The sequence below is a fragment of the Diprion similis genome, chromosome 10 (assembly GCF_021155765.1).
Source record: "Diprion similis isolate iyDipSimi1 chromosome 10, iyDipSimi1.1, whole genome shotgun sequence".
Taxonomy (NCBI): domain Eukaryota; kingdom Metazoa; phylum Arthropoda; class Insecta; order Hymenoptera; family Diprionidae; genus Diprion; species Diprion similis.
The window spans coordinates 7,940,610-7,959,973 of NC_060114.1; the positions used below are offsets into that span (position 1 = coordinate 7,940,610).

General features: G+C 42.4%; 2 protein-coding genes across 4 annotated transcripts; both read right to left on the reverse strand.

Annotated features, from left to right (window-relative positions):
• Positions 1 to 526: 526 nt before the first annotated feature.
• On the reverse strand, positions 527 to 14,194 carry LOC124410976. 3 transcript variants are annotated; one of them, XM_046889742.1, is made up of 6 exons: positions 13,923 to 14,194; positions 4,264 to 5,452; positions 3,378 to 3,664; positions 2,895 to 3,311; positions 1,830 to 2,501; positions 527 to 1,195 (listed from the first exon to the last, which is right to left on the reverse strand). In XM_046889742.1, the coding sequence occupies exons 2-6, from the start codon at positions 5,429 to 5,431 to the stop codon at positions 746 to 748; spliced, it is 2,994 nt and encodes a 997-aa protein (XP_046745698.1). In that variant the 5' UTR covers positions 5,432 to 5,452; positions 13,923 to 14,194; the 3' UTR covers positions 527 to 745. The 3 variants fall into 3 exon arrangements, with proteins under 3 accessions (XP_046745698.1, XP_046745699.1, XP_046745700.1); XM_046889743.1 differs by lacking the exon at positions 13,923 to 14,194 and adding an exon at positions 7,744 to 7,796; XM_046889744.1 differs by lacking the exon at positions 13,923 to 14,194 and adding an exon at positions 7,751 to 7,771.
• A 2,419-nt stretch (positions 14,195 to 16,613) lies between these two features.
• On the reverse strand, positions 16,614 to 18,287 carry LOC124410977 (class E basic helix-loop-helix protein 23). Its single transcript, XM_046889745.1, has 4 exons — positions 18,147 to 18,287; positions 17,734 to 17,978; positions 17,170 to 17,396; positions 16,614 to 17,036 (listed from the first exon to the last, which is right to left on the reverse strand). The coding sequence occupies exons 1-4, from the start codon at positions 18,285 to 18,287 to the stop codon at positions 16,786 to 16,788; spliced, it is 864 nt and encodes a 287-aa protein (XP_046745701.1). The 3' UTR covers positions 16,614 to 16,785.
• Between the last annotated feature and the right edge of the window lie 1,077 nt (positions 18,288 to 19,364).

Consider the following 19,364-nt stretch of genomic DNA (forward strand, 5'->3'; position numbering starts at 1 on the left):
CTGCGCACTTGCCCTCCTGATCGTTTATATAATATATATTATGTATGTTTAATTGTTGCTACCGTTATTATTATACAAACTTTTATTTATTTATTTATTTATTTATTTTTGTTGTATTCCCTACTTACCGAATGAACGGAGAAAAAGAAACAAGAACAAGCTGACGGATGCAGAATATAATTTTTTTCATTTGTGCCATGTAACAACCGCGTGAGTGCATTCATCATTTTATACCGTGATGTGGTAATCACAACATTTATTCACTTCAAAATGTTCAACCGTAATTCTCTGAGACGAAAGAACGCTAAAAACCCGATCAACAGGAAGAATAACGAAACTGTGACATCGAAGCCGATAACATACGATACCAAAGAACAAAGCAAATAACATAAATAAATACCGAAATATCGTATCGTCTGCAGGGAATTACAGAAAACTTCAACGATGGTTCATTTATCAAATAAAGTTGATGTCTACATCAAGAAAACAGCGTCAGGGATTGAAAATTACAATTCTTTACCTGACATCTTTGATCATTAAAATGCGTCCGGGGTCAAGATCTGAAGCACGACCTTTGAAATTCTATTTTTACGACGTCAATTTTGTTTCTTCCGAAACGTTTTGTCATCGGATACTAGAAAATCCGTGTCGAGTCGTTTGCTCATAACAGGCGGCGAAATTCCCGAAGCGACGCGACCTACAAAAATATCTAAGATCCTTCGTATATCCAGTAGTTTTCACGACCTTACGCTGAGACAGTTTCAACCATGGATTTTTTTATAATTTCACCAAAGTTCTCGTCGCCGCAATCCTCGCCGCTGTTTTGCTGCCCTGACATTTGCGGCTGGCTGGTTTCAGGCTGCTGATGCAGCAGCGACTTTTCACCCTCTGCACTTGCTTTATCAGGCTGCTGCACTGTCGGGTACGAGACCTGGTGACTTGTCGACTCCACTTCGCCGTAGTACGAATACCGACCCGCCAGGAGTTCCGAGAAAGGTTCGAGTTTTCCGAGCTGCTGGTGATGTTGATGGTGGTGCTGATGGTGGACTGAGCTCATTGTTGGCTGCTGAACAGAATTCAGGTTCGTATAATGTGACGGCGGGCCCTCGTCTTGCTGGACGTAGTTTGTCTCGTAATTAGATGGCGCTTGCTGATGACAAGCGACCGACATCGATGTCACCACGTTACCGGCACCCTGGAAAATGACATTCACCCCGATTAGTTTCGAAATCTAGCTGTTTTGTGAAGTGATGCTTTCTGGACTGGTAGAAGGGTTAACCACAGTGACCGTTTCTCGGGTTCAGGTACCTCGCAACTTCGATAATTTACTGAGCTTCGAAAAATAACATTTACAAGATATCAAAAAATTCTTTTTTACGGTATGGGCATTAAAAAGTCCACTTTTTGTGGCAGTTTTCGTTCCGTCAAGTGACGCTTTATACGGCAGCGAACAAAGTTACGGAATAAAGTCTTTATTCCGCAGTTTTTATGCGCAGTTCGAAGTGCGCATCCCAAACTACCGAATAAAGGAGCTTCGTCGAACAGATCGCGACATAACCTCACTCTTCGTTTTGCTTTTCAATGCCCATACCGTAAAAAATATTCTATGTGGCATGCTTGTAAACCGTTTTTTGGCTCGGATAATTTCAGTACTCGCTTCCGGCTCGCCTTCAGCTCGTCCTGAAATCTTTATCCTTGCCAAAAAAACAGGCGGTTTACGGGCATGCCACAAAAATAGCTATTATAAGTGGTTTGCGAAGCTACTGAGCATTGGTTACCCCCTCGACGACAGCCGATTACACTGATAGTCATATTGTATTGGTGATCACCATGGGATCCGTGACGTAGCCGCCATAGTGAGAAAACCCTTGAGGCGTGTGACTGACGGATTGAAATTGATGATGAAATTGTCCCCTGGAAGTGGACGGGAGTGGTTGGTAGGACTGGTAGTCCTGGTAGGTGTTCTGTTGGAACTGTTGAACGGAATGAGCCGCGTCTCCGCCGTTGGAAAACTGCTGGAAGGGTGGATCCACGAACTCGGCTGGATGAAGAAGCTTTCTCTGATGATGGTGGTGATGGTGGTGGTGATGATGCTGCGGCTGACCTTGAGCTCCGCTATCACCGGTATCCTCACCGCACGTCTGGTAGCAGTCATCCCGGATGGCGTACAAGTCCAGACTGTCTTCCCTGGTCCCCGGTATCGTAGGTTGCTGACAGGAGCCGACTTCCGGTGGTGGGTTCGTATAGTGCAGGGTCGTGAACCCGCCTCCATTCACGGCGCAGGAACCTTCGCCGCTTTCCATGCTGACTGGCAAACCACGCTGCGCGTCAAGGTCACGGAGGTCAGCGCAGTCTTCGTCTCGGTGCTTCTTTTCCAGTTCCAAACGCATCAGTGTATGAATAAAGTGCGTCCGAACTCTTACTGGGTTGAACTCTATCCTGCCCGAACTGTTCGCGCAACCGTCGCGCGAACAGCCGCAAGGAAAACCGGCACGATCCACCTGTGGGTAGTTAAAATATTATTTAGAAGTTATTTTAGGGTTCTGGGATTCGAACTGCATTCAATTTTCAACCGATTTAGGATTTCCTGTGCAGTCAGATTCGCAGTCGTATTTTATAGGTCTTCAAACATGTCGCACAAATTTTGGGCACTTGTTGAGGTATTCAAGCTATGTGACATTGAATGAGATCTGATCATTCCAACGTCATCACCGATAATCCCGCAGTGATTTTGAGGTAGTATCAAAAGTTTGAGGTCACTCCCCAAGTAATGTCATGATCGATTTGATGGGTTGCAAGTTCCACATCATTTCCGGTCGGGTTGACGATGATTCATGGATATTTTGACGATGAAAACGACAACCACATCAGTATAATAATGTCAATTCACTTACCTGACATTTAACGTGAGCCCTACTGCAAGGGCAGCTTTCAGGGTCACAATATCCTTTGCAACCACATCCGCAGTGTTTCCTACTGGCCCGAATGTCACGACACTCGTCTTTTTCGACAGTGTCGATTTTTTGCACCCCAGCAGCTCTGAGAAGGGCCCGTCTCTGCCAGGTGGGAACTGGGAGGAGGAAGTAGTAGCTGTCGATGTCGAGTTCCTCGGCGTCACTTGGTTCCTCGTCGGTGTCATCGCTGGGGTCCTCGGAGCTCGAAGCAGCTTCAACAACGTTGTTCGCAGCCCGTTCTGATCGCAACTGAGCCAGCCTGGCGCGGTGAATCCGGCGCTGTTCAGCCGCGTGTTCCGTCAGCGAGAACCTCTCAGCGTGCGTGTGTGCCGCGCTCATGCCAAGCGTACTTCCGCCCTGATAAAGACATCATTCACGGGTATTGTAACTCACCGAAAAGAGAAATAAAACAATAATCCTAACCTGTGACGGCACGCAGGTGAAACCCTGCGCCCTCGGGAAATAGTAAACCGTCACCGCGTCGAATTGGATGTTCCGCTTTTTTTTCTGTGACTCGTCAGGGTTCAACCTCTTCGCGTCTGGTTCGCCCTCCATGCAGTCCGTCAATCGCCTCTTTAGATTGCTTTTCGGCGGACTTTGAAGTGTGGGGAGTATTGGGATTGCCAAAAGGTCGGGCCTCTGCACCTCAGATCCAGACATCATTTCCGCGTCTCCTTTGACTGGCTCAAAGGTATCCAGTTGCTCGGACGCTTGGGAGGAAGAAAAGCAGAATCCGTTATACTATATGCACCATGTAGTCGTGCGCACAAGAAATTTCTTTGGCCAATTAGGTAAAGTGTCGGAGATAATGCACGAAAATTTTCTTGAACATCTTATTTATGTGAAAAATTTTCGCTGGGGATATAATGGTTGAACGTTTGATTTTTCATCGAAATAAAATTTGAGGAGGGCCTCAAACATGGTCGAAGCTTTACCACAGAATAAGTATTCGGTTGGTATCGAGGAAAAAATTATCTGTTGCATATAATATTTATCGAAGCTGACTCGCAGTTGAGTCATTTTTTTTTTTTTTTTTTTTTTTTTACAAAATGGTGGACGTGACTCAAGTTACTGCCCACCTCGCAAGTGTGGCTTGTAATATATCAAAGCCAATCTTCGTATAAGAAGGGATCCGAGTTTTGGTAGCTTCTCGAATTCTGATACAATCAAACACAATGTTAACCAATTATTTTCAAAAGCTACTAAGATCACGACTAGCAAAAGAAATTTCCTCGCTCTGCGCAGAAGCCGCGTCATAATGTCCACTTGCTTTAGCAACTGCCGCCATCCCTGAAATCTCGAAACTTACCTTTATCCTTATTAGAAAGTATCTCGTTGGGTATCCTGTCGAGAAAAGAAGTTTCCGAGTCGCTCTCTGGGGCAGGAGCGGGCCCAGGTTCGCCAGCGATTTCACCGCCGAGTCCAGAGTCGCTTCCATCAGATCTAACCTCGTCCCCGGCGCCGGCGGCGAGGGCAAGACTCTCAGCCGAGTCCTCAGTGAAGGTCTGCGGTCTGTTGGACTGAACCATGTCGCAGTCGACGATTATGTCCGTCGAGTCGCTGCGAGTTTGAAGCGACTCAACGGGCTCCGTCGCGGCACAAATCGCGGCGGGCTCAGAGCTGCAGTCCGAGTCCGTCTCGGTCTCGGCATCCCTCAGGGGGTCCTCAGCGCTCTCGGTCGTGCTACAAGGACTGGCTTCCGGACAGGCGACGATAAAGCCAAGGCCATTCGTCATCGGCGAGGCCTGGAGTTGGACGCGAGCGACGTCAGCGCCGGCAAAGACTATCTCCTCACCCTCGGCGAGCTTTTGAATCACAGCCCTCGGGCTCGAAGCCGTTTGCTCAGTCCTGCCAACACCGTTCTCGACTTCACCAACACTCCCGGATTCACTATTCTCAACCTTCTGATCGTTTCTCGCGACCATCACCAGTTCCTCACCACTAACAACCTCCGAATCGCACTTTACATTTCGCGACCACCACGAGGACGATTCATGCTCCGTTTCTTGGTGCCTCGAAAGCCGAACTCGAAGGTCATCCTCAGTGACCAGGTGTTTCTCGGCACTACGGGATGTCGATTCTGAGACTTTTTGCTCGGTTGGAACCTCTTCATCGTTCGTCTCACCCGCTATCTCGCAGAAGGAGGAATCCGGTGTCAGGGATATTTCACCGAGGGTTCTTTCCCTGAGGCTCACAACTTCCGGAGACAGTCTTCTCACGTCGTTCTTCAACTGCTCGGCTCTCTCGTCCGATATCTCAACCCCCATTTTCCTTATCTCCATTTTGATCGGCAAGAAATCGGCTGGAACTGGAATCGCTTGATGTTCGTTACTCGGTTCAAGTACCAACGAGGTCGTCACACTTCCAGGATTCTCTTCGGCTATCGTCGATCCCAACGAAGACGAACCCGATTCCGATGTTGTCGCATCTTCTCGGACCGCGTTTACGACACGATCAGGCGCCGGTGGCGATTCCATATCGCTTTGGATCGCGCAGAACTAAAACAGATCACAATACCATCATGAGCCCTCAAATTTCAGGACTGAAACAATTAAAGACGAGAGCCTCGGTGAGGAAAAGCGCTTTTTTGACATCGATTTTCTCTCTCTCCCTCTGAAGATTAGCGAATTAAATGGAAAAAAATAATTTCTGATAAACACCGAAACTCTTTCTGTCTTTTTTCCCCCGAGAAAGGAGACGACGGGAATCAATAAGTCGGCACTGCCGCACGTTTCCCGCTGCTCTCAGGCAAGACTCTTGTTGTAGAATTTAACGTGATACACCGCCACGGCTTCGTTTTGCGTTTCACGGTACTGGGGACAAAGAATATCGATAACTCACTGGGAGTTTTTCCTACTCCTTTTTCAATTCTTTTTCTTCGAAAGGAACTCGACGAGGAGAAGCCTCTTTCCATGTACGGACGCGAGAGCATACGGACCATAGTTTTGATCTGTTTTAATCAATTCACTGAAGATCAAAATACGTTTGCACAACTAACACGCGCTTTAATTCAAGCCACGAGTGTGCGAGTGGGAGGAAAAGAGAGAAGGTGAGTTGGTGAGACTAAGACTGAGAGAGATTATTGATTCTAGGAGGGGAAGATGAGAGTGAGGTACTATGACGCCAGAATTCTGTGTGCATATTATACCGTACTCGCGATTTTATTATTTTGCATTTTGATTATGTGTTCGCGTTTATTAGTGGTGATTCGACAGAATGCAAAATTCGGAACATTTGATTATTTCTTTGTTTGCACGTTCGGGAGTTCGTTTATTTGTTACAATTTCTGGCTGGTCGGCTTCTTAAAAACCCACGATACAGAACCTCCTAATTATTTCCTTCGTTTTCCTATTTCCTGTCCACTTTAATATTGGTCTTCAAGTAATCTTTTTATCATCATTATTATCCTCAAACAAATATATTCTTTTGCCAACTTATATACATATTGCATTCATTTTTGATATTTTTTTCCCCTAAACTCGAGATTTTCTTTTTATTGAAACTTTCGAAAATTCTGTCAAGGTTCTGTGGTGTAAACAGTATCAAAAAACACGTAGAGCCTGATTTACGGGAATACATATCGATATTTATTTATCTACGTAAAGTATTTTTTAAAGCGCAGAAACACGAACGAAGTTGAACAAAATGAAGCGATTCAACATAGATTTTTTTCAAATTGAAAGTCATTTCATTTTTTTCTTTTCAGTACTTTTGATATTTGTTTTGAATTTTTATACGTATACAACTTGCCAAAATATTCGTTATTATTAGCTGTTTGATACTGACACCGTTGTGAACTTGAATCACCTCGCCTCTTTTAGTTCATAAACAACTTTCCTCATTCCCAGATTTATTCTACCTCACTGGATGCGCAATATCATCAAAGATCGGAATTTTTTGATTCGATGCGTCCTTTGAGTTCCTTATCTTTCATTTGTTATTTTTTGTTACGTGCTCGCAATTGAATATGTTTATACAAACGTATGTTTGAATGTGTGTGCATGTATGCGCGCGCGCGCGTTTGTGTGCGTGTGTGTATAGAATATATATATATATATATATATATTGCTTTATTATTGAGATCCTATATTGTAAAAAATAAATGTTGGTATAATTTATAGGGTTAAATTGATCAATTGTAGTTATCATTATTGTCATTAGTACTATTACAGTGTTACTATTACCTAATTTACAAAATAGTGTAGGACTTGTCTTTCTGTTTTTCAAATTGACGTGAAAAAAATAAAAATTCTACTCTTCTGCAATACTTGTTATACTTTTATTCCTCTCTAGTATTTTTTCCCAATCAATTTTCGTAATACCGTGTCACTCGATGAAATATTATACTGTACTGCATTATTACGATATACACCGGTATAATTCATGTATAGAGAGTGTAGCCGCGGTATTGCTGAATTCCCGCCAAATCGATAAAACCGACCGCGACAGCAACACGAACAAAACGAGAATGAAAATAGAAAAACAAAACATGGCAAGCAGCCTCCAAACAAACTCCTTATTATAATCACGATCTCGATCTGCGTCTGAGAACAAAGTTCGGTTCGAATTTTTGTCAGAATCAAACGACGGAGTGACGAACACGCCGAATAAAATCAAAGTTATCGCTTTCTCAGACCTGAACACGAAATTCTGATACTGGTGGGCTGATTATTTTTGTTTTAAATTTCCATTTAGCTTGTCGACGATTTACGTGGGGGTGAAATGAGAAAAAGGCTCGAGATGACGGTGTAATATACTACTGGACGTATGGACTACTAGGAGTTCGTACTTCGTACCGCTGCTCCTGGCTTATGTGCGACGCGTTCGAGATCTCGGAGTGAAATGCAACGGGAATGGAATGCGCCAGTGATATGAGCTAAGCACCGCACACGGGGTGCCGGGTGGCACACAGCGCGGGCTTCCTCCCCGTGTAGTAACCCCGAGTGCCGGCGCGGCGCGGTGTCGTGTCAACGAACCAGCGCTGCGCAACGCCCGATGCGCAGAGCTCGCGCATGCGAGATGAGCGCCGCTGCCCTTCGCTCGGGGAAAATAACGACGACGATGACGATAGCGGCGAGGGGAAGCGGCGACGGGGACACCGAGCGACCGTACGAGCTGCGCAGCGATACCGATACGCTGGTCTCTCTTTCCTTCTTCGAACCTTTGACGCATAGTCGAAAAGGGGTCGAAGGAGTTGTTTACCTAGCTAGAGGCGCCGGAGAAACCTGTCGAAGGGATGGTGGAACATGGATATGATACCTGGAAGGAGGTTCAACGGGATAAGAAAAGTATTCAGAATACTAGGATCGCTGACTTATTTTTAGTTTACCCTTTCGACAACCGCATGATCATGTTTTCAGTTATTGCCGCTATTACGCGATTTTGTTTTCTGCAATTCTATATTCGGTGTACGTACTGTCAACTCCTGTTCACCTTCAACAGTATCTGTCTTGTTGGTACTCATGCATACTCGAAAACCCGCGGCGAAAGAATCGACCTATTTTCAGCAGCATGGGCAGGGTCATACTGTGTAGCTTACAGTCGTACACTACTACTACATTATGCAGATGGTGGTACGGAGCCGTGAAATGTCCATCGAGAGGACTCCACGGTATCGTATGGGTTGCAAAGAGAAAGAATTTTGCAATGTAGGCAATCTGGAAACGTGTTGTTTTGAAAATTCGTTAACCGGTTCATCTTGAAGCCGGTGTCGAGACGGATGCAACAGGCCTTATCTGACGATTTCTGGAGGACAGATCCGCAGATATTGCGGTTGGAGAGACCGCCACTATTGCAAGCTGCAAGCGGACAGAGAAGCTTGCAAGCTTTGATCGTACCACTCATAAAATTTTGAACGGAAATATCCTGCCATGGGTTTGTTCGATATTGACCTGCGAGGATTTGGTTGGAATCGATTCCGTACAGTCTGTGACACGAGTAACGGTAAGATACAGTACTAATATCAAAATACAATCCATTCGTGGCATTGTTTTCTTTCTAATTTGCTCACGACATATGGTACGTGGACCTAATGATACTGAAAAAACATTTACCGAGGGAAGTATGTATTATTAGATATGTCATTTAAGCTTGGGACTTATCTCTTTGGCGGACTCACTTATGCCGTTACACATTATCATATTTTCGTATCCAAAGATTCTTCAAACATGCGAACGATAACTAAAGTTTTAAATCAGTGCCATATTCCATCCTTTCCATTTATGTGTCCGTTCTCTTCCACGTAAGATCAGGGTGAAAAAAAATCGACGTTTATTACCGGAACTTAGTTGTTTTCGCCACTTTTCTTCTTCATCCCAGTTGGGAAACAAATTTTTAGGGTTATTTTGCCATTAAAAGATTATGAATATGTACACTTACGTGTTATTTCCTAATGTACCTACGTATCTACAAACATATTAGGTACATACATACGACAAGGTAGCGAAGGGCTGTAAACAACAAGCGATGAAAAGAAATAGGTAAAAAGAGAAAGGGAAAAAAATGTGGAAGGAAAGAGAGGGTGGAAGAATGAGCGAGAGACGGAATCAAAGGATGCTATGAGATTTTCAAAGAAAATGATCGGAAGGCCAGGGATCCAAAGAATGCACCCTTTAAGATTCTGTTGTAGACACTACTCTTTGTCCATTTTCTCTGTTCCTCGGCAGTTTGCTAGTTATTTTCGATAGTTTTTTGTAAATGTGCGAACGGATCTGGGCATGTTAGCTTTCTGCATATGCAGGTTATGTTTACTTGATTACATCGCATATCGCATTCATAGAATATTGAAGTCGACTACGTCTTTCGAATCTACGTTTTCTTATCATTCTTTTTATTCGTCATCCGAGACTTCATGAAGTAGCAGCCCGGCGACGCGACGACTTGCGTCAATATAGCGTCGTCCTTGTCGCTACGGCGCGAATCCCGTTTCCCGCGTTATTCCACCTCCACCTAACTCGCCCACCCTTCTTCCCTGCTGCCTCACACCCACGCCTTCGCCCTATCTTTCTGGAACTGACCATTCCTAATATCAGCGTCTCATGGTGCGTGTGCACTGGTTATACGCATACAAATCCATCCCTGCATGCACGGATGATATGCATATAATTGATGCTAATGGCAAAACACATACGCACACACATAGCATTGATATTTATTTACGTGCATTACATCGTGAAAAAAGGGATGAAACCCGTGTTTTAATTCAAAATTACATCGTAAAAACTCGAAGAATGTATTCGTTTTTCGTTATTCTTTTGATCTTTTTTGTGTGCATGTTAGAAATGTGACGTTGAATCTAACGCCGATTTAATTCTATAAAAACCGATCTAACCTATAATAACTATGTTGAAAGTAGCTCGGCGTGTGAACAAGAGGATGAGATTTTTTTTTTAAATGTATTTTCATTAATAAAATACTACTTTGATATTCCAACATGTTTGTAGGTGGAATTGCAAATTTGCCGCAACGTCGAAGGTTAAATCAAAGAGCAAAGAGAGATTCAGGACCCAGCGTGTAAAGCATGTATGTACATACATACAAGAATTCACGCGTAGTGTTAAATTTATCAACATTATTTTTTTCATAGCGTAGGTGTATATACCGATGCATGCCAGTATATCAAGTATGTAACGTATAGATGATATTCATACACATAACGTCCGCTACGATTAGAATGGATAAGAAGAAAAAATGCGGCGTCAAATATTCATACGAATATCTATGTATATATTGTATATATTCCAAGGTATATGGCACAAGACAGTGCATACATACATAGACACATCACATATAACCGCAACAATGGACACAATGTGTATATCAGTTGCCTAGCAACGAGCAATCCACTCTACTCGATCCCACGGCGACGAAATGTATATGTATGAATACATATATACATACACACAATGTAGATACATACGTATATAACTAGTGACGTATGTATTAACGCACACAACAAACACGCACACAAGCACACAAGCAAACAAATACCTATATGTATATTCCCGGCGCTTAAGGAGCCGACGTAGGTTATAGCTGTATATGTATAGGGTAGACAAGGACGAGGGCGAAGGACCGCCGTGGCTAGGGCACTCATTTGAGGGGGGGGGGCTGGGTGCGTGACCACCGCGGGGTACGCGGATCGAGGGGTGAATCAATGCCGCCGGTTGCCAGGGCAACCCTCGCGCCCCGATCTTTCAGCGCGCAAGCAGAAGCGTGACGGAGTGAAGAGAGGTGGCACCCAGGGGGTAGGTGGAGGGGGGGGGGGGGGGGGGGGGGCTTTGACGAAGCGTGTTCCACGCGCGTGTCACCACCTTTCAGCAACCAGATCAACCATCTATCCACTGCGTCTGGACTTTCGCAGAAGCTGGAGGGACTGAGACTGCATGTCTCCTGGACTACGGAGGACCCAAGTGATAGGAGGAAACGTGAGAAGCACAAGGGGTAGCGGAAAGAATTAAGTTAGAAAAAAAGAAAGAGAACACTGTAATGAACGGTTATTCACCAAACTGTGTTATACATGCATGGGTTTTATTTTACACACGCATATCGATGGACATACAAATATACATGTGTACCTATACAGATTGTTGAAGTTGCGCAGTAGATTTTGGCGCCTAAATTTGAACATTGGTTATACACAATTGTTACTGTTATTGGATTTGCTTCTTTCAATTGATTAGGATTGATTTGCATTATGTCTGGGTATTTTCGGTGTCTTTCTTTTTTTTTTTTTTATCATCCGGATTGTCAGAAACTATTTGTACATGGTGACTTCGCTGCCGAAGTCTAATCTCCCTTGCGGGAAAAACCTCAATTTGCGGGTGAATTCGGACCCTAAACCCATAGGTAATGCTAAGTTCCCGTAAGAGGGTAAGGGTTCGAATTCACCGCAAAATTGAGGTTTTTCCGTAAGGGCTGTTATTAGTTGTACAAAATTTGACTGACATGTCTCGTTTTTTTTTCATGTTTGAATCTTTATTTTTTACACATTCTTTTTTGAAACCCTAAGAAACTCGCTGCTCAACACTTACTAAGGAACCATACTGATATCTAGACAATGGAATCAGGTACAGAATTTAAAAAAAAATCAAACCGCAGTTTCAACGGTTTAGTTAAAGCCTTTAAGGGGGTGCCTTTGTCGATTTCGACGTTGACGTATACATATATCTCCAAATATCGAATTCCACGTAGCTTAAGCGCGAAAAAGTGAAATTCGACTTTTGATACCTGTTGGTAGTGTACGAAGTGCCCAATTCACACATTTTGACGCGCAGTAACTACTTAGCGAACTGAATGATGGAGAATAATTTACTTCGCTTACTGAATTTCGTAACTGAGTTAAAAAAAAAAAAATAGTATACGATACGCGTGCGCGGACGTGATCCTCGGACTCATGTGTAACTTGTCACCCTCACTTTCCTGGGGCGAAAAACTGCGAGAATCACATACTTCACGGATTTATATCGTAATGTACTAATATGCATCTTTCAATTTCAAAAAAGTATAGATACGATGTACTAAGTCGTGGGGATACTCATTTCTGAAGCTGCTATTAGCCCTAATCTCGTAATCCATTTTAGGCATCTCTCTGTACTTTATGTAATTGCTAGATATCCATAATAACAATTCCAGTAGCAATAACAACGATAATATTTTCTTTGGTTCGGAATAATAAATCTATGTCCAATATATACGTTTCTATTTGTTTTGCTTACGGAATACCGTCAGCAAGTTCGGTACAATCATCGTTTTACAAGGAAAGTCCCTGCGTCACCTGTTTATACAGGTAATAATCAAAACAAAAACAAAATACCAAACGGAACAGAAATAAAATTTCTTTTAAAATGTGGTCACGTGATATTCTCGTTAAAAATATGAAATTTTTGTATGGCTTTCTATTTATCAACGCCATATAAATTATCAGGTTTCGCTTGAAAGAACATTTGTAAGGGTAAGAATTAGCCTTCTGATCAGTTAATAAAATCCCTATGATTTTCGGGGTCGAAAATATTTTGTCAACAATTACAGTCGACAAAAAGTTAACCCGCTTCTGTGATTATTATTTTGTAAAGTCAATTGGCGTGATTCATGGAAACAAAACTGGGGCGGTAGGTATTTATGAATATATTATTAATATTTATCATCTTCTTGTGCACTTGTATAATAATGGATTAAAAGTTTGCTATAGAGTTCTTATATGACACGGTGAAACGAAGCAGTGAACAGAAAATGACTAAACGGTCTGCATTCGAACATATATTATAAATATAAGTTTCTGGCAAAAATAAACGATGATGAATAGTTTTCTTAAATTAGTTAGATCACAAAAAACACATATTTGGGCAGATGTATTCTAAATACCGGTCAGCGAGAGCGTCATAATCGTTTCTTACAACGGTTAGAAGTATAAATAAATGAAAAATAATATGGCAACTGCACAAGATAACGAAAAGATGACTAGATAGTAGATAGACGGACATATACACGAACAGACAGACACAAATCGAGCGTGGTGTTTGATATACGGACAGTAAACAAGGGCACTGATCACATTATTCATCCAGCGTGAAATGCAGAAGAAGAAAAATGAAAAAATAGGACCAAGAAAAACGAGAACAAGAGAAGAGGAGGAAAGAATGCGAGGAATAGCGTGAGGGAGCCTCATCCTGTTGACTGAAGGAAGGTACATATGTGAAAGTTTTGTTGTCGATTAGGCTGGAGAAGTTGATAAGTGATCGAGCAACACTCCTGATTGTCGGTATAGTTTAAGGGGAAAACGAAGGGCGACTGACAGAGTCAACGCAGTCATCGCTCAGGGTTATTATAACCTATCGGGACAATCTCGAAGATATGTATTTTCGTAAGTTTCTAACTCAAAAAACGGAACGATGCTGAACACAGTATCGAACGGTGAATAAAGGGGGTGAAAATATTAGCAGTAGCGATAATCGTTGGAGCATAACTCACCTCTATAACCTTATTATAGTAACCACCGTTGAGTTACATCTTTCCTTTTCTTCTATTTACACATGTGTACATAAATTTGCACACACTCTCGAGCGTATAGACGACCGACGTTACGCCGTTATCAGCCAGCCACCGAATGCCGAAAAACGGCAGGTACTCTATCAGTCGAAGCGTTGAATAACACCGTATTTTTTTGTCTACTCGGTCACAGGGGCTCAAGAATTCAGTCCATGACGCAGATACTCTCGGCCATCTTGGATCCCACCAACGCCAGCGCCAACGCCGCTACTCGCCGCTCGCACTTGCGCTGTTTCCTCCTTTTCATGCCTCTCGGCTGGCGATCGTTTCCCTCCCCCGCCTCGTCCCGATTCTACCACCACCACGACCCGAAAACCGAGTCGTCGACGACAAGCTCCTGCTGCCGCCTTGTCCTCCCGACACCGTTCGACGTCGGCAATCGGAATAGAATTCACAATCAGCATTCTAGGTGTACGTTCGGTGGCTGCCACGCAGGCGTTGACGAACCGTCGCCGTGTTCGATATTTCAATTTTCAAATTATTCATCTTCGCGCGCCTTTGACTTTCCATCCGTTCGCAGACGCTCGCTGATATTTTTAATTTCAAATTCGAGCTCGAATATTGCAAATCACAACTGCACTCGTTCACAGATTTTATTTACAGAGTAGAAATATCTGTCACGACCGAGATTAAACTTAGCCCCGGATTTTTGTTAAATATATTTTATTTGAGCACGAGACAGTGAAATCTACTACAATCTAGAAACAATAGTATTATTTATGTATGTATGATAATCCGATTTAAGTCATTTCTCAAACTTTGTTTCATATTTACCGTTACACAGCGAACTCTCTCAATAGGCCCGCCAGGGGGTAAGAGGAAAAGCGATTTTCCACGAATCGGAGATCCTCCGCCAGTCACCATCGAGTATGTAAAACATTGTATACGCTGCGTGGTCTTATTGAGAGTTTTTTTTTAATTTTCATAGCTTCAGCTAAAGCGTGGGGAACGGTAGCCGAGTATGGTAGCGGGGAAGCGGCCCTATTGAGAGAATGCACCGTATTAGTCGCTGCACTTCATGCGATACCTGTCGCAGTGTTTTGTATTGACCTCTTAAATATAAACATCTTCAGTCAATGAATATACTGCCCTGATCGGCACCAGTTTAACGCATTTTGTGTTACATACTCCCAAAATATTTACTCAGCTCCTCTGAATCGAATTTTTTGTGTATCAACCGTTACTCAATAATGGCAAATTTAACTGCGTTCTCGTGGAAGCTTTCGAGTTCTATGATTTACGAAATTGTTAGCGTTGATAGAGACGAACACAACGAGTCCTCGTTCGTCGCTTTTGGACGAGCCGATCCGGAGATATCGGAGTTTGAAATTCCAGAGCGACTTACGCTACTTGGTATCGTGTGTTGCTTGGTTAGATAATTAGCGATACGTTAGTAAATCTGAAATTGAAACGTTCGACATCTCGCGATCGGTTTAACCAAATGTGACCAATGGCGGCTCGTTGCATTCGTCTCGACACTGACTACGATTTGCGCTATAAAAGGATTCTCAAAGATTTTACGCAGACATCTTCCACTCAATATTTATCGTACGATTCGTATGAAAACCAGGTTATTATTGTTTATGTATTTTTATTTCGCTTTCCATATGTATCCACGCCCCAGAATCGTCGATGTTCGATACACATGGAAGGAAAAAGACAGCGAGAGCAAATTGTGGCTGATACAAGGGAAAATATTTATACTTGTCAATCATCTTACCTGCTGTCTGTTGCACGGTAATATGTATATAAAATGCGTTGGCCGTTTGATTAGAATATTCTACAACGATTCATTTTATATCTAAAATCTACGTCTTTATCCAACCGATGATAATTACTTCGTGTACATATTATTATTATTATTATTATTATTTTTTTTTTTTTTTTTTTTTTTTGTTGCAATATTCTATCTATAGATATATATTATTTATATCGATGTATAAATTATGATAACTCTTTATTGAATACTATTGGAGATATACCGTTAAACTTCGGTATATTCATCGCTAAACTTTAAAACGTTACACTATAATAATATATTATTAAATACTGTATTGTTACCTTTATCATTGTATACACAATAATGATGAATACTTTGACATATATCACATGCTATATTGACTATCGTGTTGCAGACGGACGTTTATCTAGAAAATAGATAATACTTTCAATTTCATTCTCTCTTGTTACTTTTCAAGCTATAAAAAATTTGAACCTCGTTCTCGAATCGATCACACAATTCACCGGTATTAATGCCAAAATCAAAATAATGCAAGACTAGAATACTCAACAATTCCTTGACTATATTATACTCTGTATAGAATAGTTGAATAAGAAGCAAGAAGAAACTGTCGCGTATAATACCCAACATGGAAGCTCTCGTTCAATAAAATTTTTTCGATGGAGATGACAGAATTTTTTATCCATCGTTTCTCTGGAATATCAATCGCGGATGAAAAAAATACGGCATTGGTTAAAAACGACGGTTCTTGCAGGACGTCTTATTGCTATACGTTCTTGTTCTTCTTATTATTGTTATCGTTATTGTTATTTACTGACTAGATTTTCTTACCAGCTAGTACTTTCTTCGGTTTCAGCTAATTCACGTGTATTCACGTACATAGTTAGTAAATTCAAAAATTCTCGTCTTTGACTTAGATTACTTTAATTTTTTCTATCTTGTTATATGCTTTTGTTAAATAACTTCTAGCGCATAATATATCTATACTTCACTCCACGGCTCTACTTTCCGACTCGACTCTCATTTCTCTTGGCGATATTTCTTCTACGTCGATTCGCCACTCCCGCCGGCACTGTCCACCAGCCCTCCGCCAGCACTTACTGCTTGAGAAGAATTCGACGTGGAAACGTTCACCGTCCCGGTTCCTTGAACCACGCCTTGAACCCCCTGAAAGAGTTTTCCTGGAAAACCGTGCAGAAGATCGTACGATGCAGGGGTTGGTGGTAAGGCGGTTGTGTGCGCATGCGGTGACTGGAGAACAGCGATGACACGTCTTAGTTCCTCAAGAGCATTGCCTATTCACCAACGACGAAAGATAGAATTGTTTTCGTTATTTCCCTTGTGGCTAGGGGAAAATTATTAAAAAATTCTCTGCAGAAAAATATTATAATAAAAAGAAAAAAAAAATTAGTAAAATAAGAAATTTACCTTGCATGAGTATGTAATTTTTTGCTAAAAGCAAGGTAGCGATTTTCGATAGCTTTCTCACGGACGGACTGTGAGCATATGGTATAACGGAACGAAGTTCGTCCAGGGCGTCGTTCAAGTCGTGCATCCTGCGTCGTTCCCTCGCGTTTATGTTCAGGCGTACGCTTTTCCCCTGTCTTGTTGTCTTGGTTTTCGGCGGACTGCAATTCAGCCGCGATACACCAGGTCTGAAAAACAGTATCATTTTGTTACCGTATCATAAAGTTATACGCCACTTTCTTCCTCTAGGATTCCGCGAGTCATTTTTCCTTCAGTTGCAGGTCAAAACCGTACGACCTAACATCGTAAGTCTTTCTATCAGTCCTGGAGATGGTGAATCAATAAGAGAAATGAGAAAACTCAATCGCAGGCTACCAAAATTTGATGTTGAAAACGCGAGGTGGACGATGCCGGCCATTTTTACGACGCACTCGCAGTTACCATAATCTAAGAATTCTTTAAAATTTCTATAGCGTTTAATCGGCTTACTCCGAAGTAGAATACTGAAGGACAATAGCATAATACCTTTCATGGTCAGGTCTGTTCTCGTCGGACAAACTGGCCGCGGATGACTGCGGCTGCGGCTGTTGCTGGAAGTAAAATCCGCCGAGACCCACAGCTCCCAGGGGTGTTCGTCGACCCGCTGTTCCCTGCGGGTGTTCCGAGGAATAGCCTGTCGACGAGGGCAGCCCTGTACTTGGGTGCGAACCCCCGGGGGGCGGATATCCCATCGACTCAAGTGACCCTGTTCCCTGAGACGGCAGCTGGTGCTGGGAAGAAATTGGTTTAAATTAAATGGAGATCGAGATATTTCATTAAATTCGCAGGGTTTATAACACCTGACAAATCAGGACAGAAAATAACTGTAAGGCCGAAAATTGCTCTTGCTTTTTTCAGCATAATTTTCGACAGGCACAGTGGTTTGAAAATTTAATTACAGCGGCTCGATGATCCCACGCCCATGTTGGATGGGACGAAGACCTTTGCCAGGTGCCTTGTTGAATGTGGGCATCGTGAGGACCTCCCTCCCTGCGATCGTCCTCGTCACCCGAGCTGCTTTCACCGTCGTAGGACCTCATTATTAACGAAACGGAGCAAAAGACCAAGAAAACGAAAATTACTCGAAAGAATATCTTCTGTAGTGTTTAACCCTTCTGAAAACCAGTGTTAACAGTCTGATCTGAAACAAAAGACACAAATAATAACTGAATTATACTATCTGCAATAAATAAGAAATTGTGTACAGCAATGTTTTGTTTTTACTCACCGCCTCGTCCAGTTCTCCCTAATTTTTTCATCTGATGGCTTAGGTTATTTATTTCTTTCCGTTGCTTTTCTCTCTTTTTCTCGTCTTTCAATCGACCCGTGAGCTTTTACAATTTGCGACAATAGTCAGGATTATATTCGCATGAGGTGGAAAAAATAACCTCCACCGTTGTAACTGATGAAATAGCCTACTGGGGGCTAATCACAGCCATTTTATCCGTGCTCCGCACGCCACCCTTCGGTAATAGAACATCACAGGACTCGAGAAGGATAGATACATAGATTGAGTAAGATAACCGCGACGCTTTGCGGATGAAAGCCTCGCTAAGTTTATGTATTTAATATATAGGATATTATGTACCACATTTAAGTATATCACTTCACTTTCATTTTAACGTAAAATTTTTGTCACTATCATTAATATTATTACTGCTATCGTTAGATTTATTTAATTCTTTTTCTTTTGTGTGTTTTTAAATCGAAAAATCAGATCACGGGGTGCTTCGTTTAATTCTGATCCTTACAGGCGGCGCGCCTAGGTTCATCGAACGCATTTTAAAATATTCTATTACTAAGTACCGCGCACTTGTAATGGGTTTGAAGAAAAAAAAATAATTATAAAGAAACGGAAATAATGTTCCAAAGGATTTTTCAATACCCAAATAATTATTATGATTATTGTAATGGTAATATATTGTAAATTACAGAGGACAGTCAAGAGATGAGGTTCGGGCAGAGCGGCACCACGGCAGGGTTTATTGTTTGTGTCTTTTCCCCTCCCTCAGACCTCGTCGTTTTCCCCACTCCACAGCATCGATGACGCAGAATTAAGTAAACCAACCCCCTTTTTAGTATCATCTCCATCGACCAGAGAGCGCTTGCTATTCAGC

What these genes read in the sequence shown, in the direction of transcription:
- LOC124410976 (XM_046889742.1), bottom strand. Translation starts at nt 5,431, where the DNA reads ATGGAATCGCCACCGGCGCCTGATCGTGTCGTAAACGCGGTCCGAGAA. An exon ending in TCACCTGCGTGCCGTCACAG is followed by an intron (nt 3,312 to 3,377) that starts GTTAGGATTATT and finishes TGTCTTTATCAG; the next exon opens with GGCGGAAGTACGCTTGGCAT. An exon ending in GCTACGTCACGGATCCCATG is followed by an intron (nt 1,196 to 1,829) that starts GTGATCACCAAT and finishes GTCATTTTCCAG; the next exon opens with GGTGCCGGTAACGTGGTGAC.
- LOC124410977 (XM_046889745.1), bottom strand. Translation starts at nt 18,287, where the DNA reads ATGAGGTCCTACGACGGTGAAAGCAGCTCGGGTGACGAGGACGATCGC. An exon ending in AACAGACCTGACCATGAAAG is followed by an intron (nt 17,397 to 17,733) that starts GTATTATGCTAT and finishes ACTGTTTTTCAG; the next exon opens with ACCTGGTGTATCGCGGCTGA. An exon ending in AAATTACATACTCATGCAAG is followed by an intron (nt 17,037 to 17,169) that starts GTAAATTTCTTA and finishes GTTGGTGAATAG; the next exon opens with GCAATGCTCTTGAGGAACTA.